This window comes from Oncorhynchus mykiss, chromosome 9 (genome assembly GCF_013265735.2).
Source record: "Oncorhynchus mykiss isolate Arlee chromosome 9, USDA_OmykA_1.1, whole genome shotgun sequence".
NCBI classification, from domain to species: domain Eukaryota; kingdom Metazoa; phylum Chordata; class Actinopteri; order Salmoniformes; family Salmonidae; genus Oncorhynchus; species Oncorhynchus mykiss.
In genome coordinates, this window is record NC_048573.1 from 48397559 (window position 1) to 48404003 (window position 6445).

General features: G+C 45.2%; 1 protein-coding gene across 1 annotated transcript; it reads left to right on the top strand.

Annotated features, from left to right (window-relative positions):
• Window positions 1-3078: 3078 nt before the first annotated feature.
• Window positions 3079-6445, top strand: LOC110532258. The gene is made up of 5 exons (XM_021615993.2): window positions 3079-4599; window positions 4710-4812; window positions 5297-5461; window positions 5533-5664; window positions 5869-6445. Exons 2-5 carry the CDS (start codon window positions 4710-4712, stop codon window positions 6000-6002), a joined length of 534 nt encoding a protein of 177 aa, XP_021471668.1. The 5' UTR covers window positions 3079-4599; the 3' UTR covers window positions 6003-6445.

Below are 6445 nucleotides of genomic sequence, written 5' to 3' on the forward strand. Positions count from 1 at the left end.
CCACCCTCATGGAGTCTGTTTCTGACCGTTTGAACAGACACATGCACATTTGTGGCATGCTGGAGGTCATTTTGCAGGGCTCTGGCAGTGCTCCTCCTGCCCCTCCTTGCACAAAGGCGCAGGTAGTGGTCCTGCTGCTGGGTTGTTGCCCTCCTACGGCCTCCTCCACGTCTCCTGATGTACTGGCCTGTCTCCTGGTAGCGCCTCCATGCTCTGGACACTACGCTGACAGACACAGCAAACCTTCTTGCCACAGCTCGCATTGATGTGCCATCCTGGATGAGCTGCACTACCTGAGCCACTTGTGTGGGTTGTAGACTCTGTCTCATGCTACCACTAGAGTGAAAGCACCGCCAGCATTCAAAAGTGACCAAAACATCAGCCAGGAAGCATAGGAACCGAGAAGTGGTCTGTGGTCACCACCTGCAGAACCACTCCTTTATTGGGGGTGTCTTGCTAATTGCCTATAATTTCCACCTGTTGTCTATTTCATTTGCACAACAGCATGTGACATTTATTGTCAATCAGTGTTGCTTCCTAAGTGGACAGTTTGATTTCACAGAAGTGTGATTGACTTGGAGTTACATTGTGTTGTTTAAGTGTTTCCTTTATTTTTTTGAGTAGTGTATTTAGCCTCGGAAGGACGTGGCCCATTATTTACCTTGTTACCTGGCAATAACCACAATGGTGTGTCAAACAATGCTCATGAATATAAACTCCCCGCCCACTCAGCCTGTTCTTTCAGGCTTCCTGATAGTGCGATGGTGGAAAATGTACGATTTATTCAATTCTGAGCATTTTAATAGTATAAAAATTTGATGGGTGATGTTTTGGTCATGCATTTTTTATTTATTGGAAAGTAGGACGGGCTCCTAACCAATTGTGCTATTTTATCGACCACATAGATAGTGTAACGACCCTGGGTTTATAAGCGCGGAAATCGACTGCTGTTTGAGCATGCTTTTGCGGCACAGTCGATAGCGCGCCGGACCTCGGGCTCGAAGGTCGAGGGTTCGAGACCTGCTCCCTGCTGTTTCTTTACAATAATATACAGTTGGCTGGTTTTTCTGTGCATCGGCAAGACAGAACAGCTACCTCCGGTAAGACAAGGGGTGGCAGACTGTGTCTATTTGTCCATTACAGCTGATGCGCAAAATCAAATACTAAGGAAGTCTCAAGGTTTTGCTCACCTGAGGTAGAGTATCTCATGATAAGCTGTAGACAACACTATTTACCAAGAGAATTTTCATCTATATGCTGGCACTAAGACCACACCCTAGACCCACAGCCAAAAGCAAACAAGAAAATGCTAGTGACTAGGAACTTTAATGCAGGGAAACTTAAATCCGTTTTACCTCATTTTTACCAGTGTGTTACATGTGAAAAAGAGAGAAAAAAAACTTTAGACCACCTTTACTCCACACGCAGAGACACATACAAAGCTCTCCCTTGCCCTCCATTTGGCAAATCTGACCATAATTATATCTTCCTGATTCCTGCTTACAAGCAAAATCTAAAGCAGGAAGTACCAGTGACTTGCTGAATAAGTAAGTGGTCAGATGACGCAGATGCTAAGCTACAGGACTGTTTTGCTACCACAGACTGGAATAAGTTCTGGGACTCATCTGATGGCACTGAGGAGTATACCACATCAGTCACCGGCTTCATCAATAAGTGCATCGATGACAAAGTCCCCACAGTGACCATACCCCAACCAGAAGCCATGGATTACAGGCAACATCCGCACGGAGCAAAAGGGTACAGCTGCCGCTTTCAAGGACCAGGACTCTAACCCAGACGCTTATAAGAAATCCTGCTATGCCCTTAGACAAACCATCAAACAGGCAAAGCGTAAATACAGGTCTAAGATTGAATCCTACTACACCGGCGGATGTGGCAGGGCTTGCAAACTATTAAGGACTACAAAGGGAAGCCCAGCCACGAGCTGCCAGTGACACAAGCCTACCAGACGAGCTAAATTACTTCCATGCGTGCTTCAATGCAAGCAACACTGAAGCATGCATGAGAGCACCAGCTGTTCCGGACGACTGTGTGATCATGCTCGCCATAGCCAATAAACTGGTCAACATTCACAAGGCCGCAGGGCCGGATGGATTACCAGGACGTGTACACCGAGCATGCGCTGACCAACTGGCAAGTGTCTGTAATACCTACATGTTTCAAGCAGAACACCATAGTCATTGTGCACAAAAACACCAAGGTAACCTGCCTAAATGACTACAGACCGGTAGCACTCACGTCTGTAGCCATGAAGTGCTTTGAAAGGCTGGTCATGGCTCACATCAACACCATCATCCCAGAAACCCTAGACCCACTCCAATTTGCATACTGCCCCAACAGATCCACAGATGACACAATCTCTACTGCACTCAACACTGCCCTTTCCCACCTGGACAAAAGGAACACCTACGTGAGAATGCTGTTCATTGACTACAGCTCAGTGTTCAACAACATAGTGTCCTCAAAACTCATCACGACGCTAAGGACCCTGGGACTAAACACCTCCCTCTGCAACTGGATCCTGGACTTCCTGACAGGCCACCCCCAGGTGGTAAGAGTAGGCAACAACACATCTGCCACGCTAATCCTCAACACAGGGGTCCCCTCTGGGGTGCGTGCTCAGTCCCCTCCTCCTGTGTTGGAGTCGTGGCCAAACACCATCATTAAGTTTGTCTACTACCGTTGTGTTGTCAGCAATCACTGACATCGATAAGCCTATAGGGAGGAAGTCAGAGACCTGGAAGTGTGGTGCCAGGACAACAACTTCTCCCTCAACGTGATCAAGACAAAGGAGATGATCGTGGACTAAAGGAAAAGGAGGGATTAGCACGCCCCTTTCTCATCGACAGGGCTGTAGTGGAGCAGGTTGAGAGCTTCAAGTTCCTTGGTGTTTACGCTGCTGCTACTTGATGTTTATTATCTAGGCAAAGTCACTTTACCCCTACCTACATGTACATATTACCTCGACTAACCTCTATCCCTGCACATTGACTCTGTACAGGTACCCCCTTTATATAGCCTCGGCATTGTTATCTTATTGTTGCTCTTTTATTTTTTACTTTGTTTATTTATGTGACAAATAACATTTTATTTTATTTTACTGTGCGGGACCTTTAATCCACTCAAACATCAGTAATACAAAACACAAACAAAAAACGCTCAGTCCTTCAAAATACACTCAGAGCCCTACTCAGATCTGGTGACATGAGAGGACGGAACTGCTGCTCCAGTCAGCAAGCCATACGTCCTTCATTCCCAAGAAGCGTTCAGCTGCAGATACAATGATTATTGATCTTTCCACTCCTGCAGTGCGGGTTATCGACATAGCAATAAATGCCAAACGATCTACTTTCTTCACAACACGGGTATCTGGATCCTGTATCTTGTGAACGGCACCCATATCACTAGACTGTGGTGTCTCCAGGACAACCAAACCACTAGAACATCTCTTATCCTAGCCATCTCTGCCTCCTTCACCCTTACAGAACATTCAGAGAAGTCATGTGCATGCTTCCCACCACAATTGCGACATCCAACGTCATCATCTTCCGCAGGAAAAATAATCAGTCAAGCCATGCTCTCTCCAAACACTTGACACAATGTCATGCCCAAATGGTTTGCAGTTGGAACACTGCAGTAACCTGGGGACAAATGCCCTCACATGGTAACTTACATATCCCATCTTGACATGTGTAGGGAGCGGCTCCACATCAAAAACTGTAACACAGACCTGCTCTTTATCTTCTTTTCATTGAACATAATCGTCAAGCCCCAACTACTTCAGAAATGTTCATTCTTCTCAGCCCCAACTTCCACAAATACTCCAGAAATAACACCCTTGATCGGTGCCCTGCTCTGAAAATCGAAAGAAGTCACGTCTTTCTCCTTGATTCTGTGAGGCGCAATACACGCTCCGTTTGTTTTACCAAAGAAATCTACAAAATTCAACTCCTGGTCCCCCTCACAGATTCTACAGAACCCATCACTTTCTTCACCATCTTGGCAACATCAAAGCAGATCTCCCAGGTACATCTTCCCATCCTCAAACTGCACTCCTACTACAAAACTGGTAAGTAGTTGTGACATGAGGAGTATGCTAACTAGACAGCGTTTTAACTGGGATTTTAGCTCTCTTTATCCATGCTTTAGCGACTGTAGTCCATCCAGTATTTTCAGCACCCTCATTGTCATCTTTGCTAGCGCCATCAAATTCTAAGTCAGTATCCACTTCTGCCGTTCTCTCTCACACTGACAGATCCCAACATCTACCGTTGGAGTCATGAAACCCACAATAACATCTGCTAAATAGATGTATGTGACCAATAACATTTCATTTTAATTGATTTGAGAAGGGTTAGCCTTGCACAGGTGAGAGTGATTAGTCAATCAGTGCATACTCTATAAACAGGTGTCAGAAGAAATTCTTAAACACTTTCTGAAGGTGAGTGTGTGGGCTGTAACTCAGTAGCCCATGGATTTGACTTGTTCTGTGATTGCAAGTTAGTCTTTGAAGTCCCTAAAGAAACTAGGCCTTTTCATCTCAACCTTTGTTTTTACGGCATTACGCAGAGAGGGAAGGTCCGGGTTATTGTTAAAGTACCTGGTCACTTTTGTACTGATCAGTTATGTGGAGACATATTTTATTGAGGGATAAATATTGTTCTGTCTCTTCCTCACCTGTCTTTCAGATGCTTCACCTGACAAAAGGATGTGTGGGGTGCTTGCTTTTCAGGCGAGCAGTTTTGGCACTGACCAACAGTGGTGCAAGGATGTCAAGCCATGACCACCACGGTAATCATTGACGTTGAACTGCATGCATAATTGTCTGCTGGAAAAATTGATTGAATACATTTGAAAAAATATATTACGTCATTACACAGCCCAGTTCAGGTCTCTCCAAACCTGTCCCTGGAGAGCTACCCTGGTGTAAGTTTTCACTCCAACCCCAGTTGTAACAAACTTGATACAGTTTATCAATCTGCTAATTATTAGAATCAGGTGTGCTCGATTAGGGTTGGTGAGCCCTGGTTTTGTGTAGACCTTTTCATTCAAGCTAGGCACATTTGAAATGGCATGGCTTGCTGTGCCATTGCATTTACGATCAGCAGATGGTAAATGGCATGGCTTGCTGTGCCATTGCATTTACGATCAGCAGATGGTGGTGTTGACTTTCAAGTACTGAATGGTGCTACAAGCACAAATACCTGTGGTCTTCACCGCAAACTCTCCCGCACGTACTTTATATCAACGATGTGTCCCATCTCCTGTACTGTAGAGGTCTCCAACAACTTGGACATGTCCCAGCCAATGTACTCGGATCGTCTGGACATCCCTCTGCCAGACAGACCATGGAAGGATGTCCTCGACTCTACGGATAAGAACCTGAAACAGAAGGAGAAGGGTCCCTGGACTGCGCTGTCCAAGGAGGAGAAAATTGCCTGTAAGCCCCTCATTCCTTATGTCAGAGCCTTTAATCCTGCTATTCTTAATATTTCTCCTTCTGTATCCCAGTGTACAGGCTGAAGTTCAACCTCACCTATCCTGAGATGAAGAGGCCGTCCCATGAGTGGAAAACTGTGATTGGTGGGATGTTCATAGTCTTTGGCATCACTGGTCTGGTGGTCTTTTGGCAGTGCCACTATGGTAAGACTTAATTAAAGGGTATTAACATTTGGCGCATGCTCTCCAGATGCCTCATTCCTTCAACCTTATGCCATGTCTAAACTATTTTATGTTACTGCATTTCTCATGGTTGATTGTGAAACTTCCTCAAGCCATTATCACATGGATGGGCAATTGTTCAGTCCTTAAACTTGCTGTTCTTTTTCTCCTTTGTGCGTCCCACAGTGTACCCACCCCAACCTCCTACCTTTGATGAGGAGTGGCAGGCTAAGCAGCTCCAGAGAATGCTGGATATGCGGACCAACCCAATCGAGGGCCTCTCTTCCCAGTGGGACTACAAGAACAAACAATGGAAGTAAAGGAAGGGAATAGACCGCTGCTGGAAGGAGGAATGGTTCGACTTGACACCTTGAGCCTCTGTTCAGCCGCCATAATGGCAATCCATCCATTCTCTTACGGTTTAAGTAATACATGACTAAACTGGTTTCCTTCTCTCTCCATCTGAGAAAATAACAGTATATTATGGGCTGCTTGTCCTCAACCTAATTTCTGCTTTAGTGTTCCTGTGGTCGTCTGTCTGTTTTGGCCGTAAGTGAATGTGTCAGGACCAACAACAAAGAAACAGCCTACATTTGTTTTATCCCCTTGCTGAAACTCTCTAGAGGAATTTCTACTCAAATGGTCAACTGTTCAAAGTATCACTGTGTACACATTAAATCCTTGTGCCTTTGTTTTCCTTTCCTAATATCAGTTAACATTGCAAAGAATGTTAGTTTTGTAGAAATAAAGTCAGTGTTCTCCA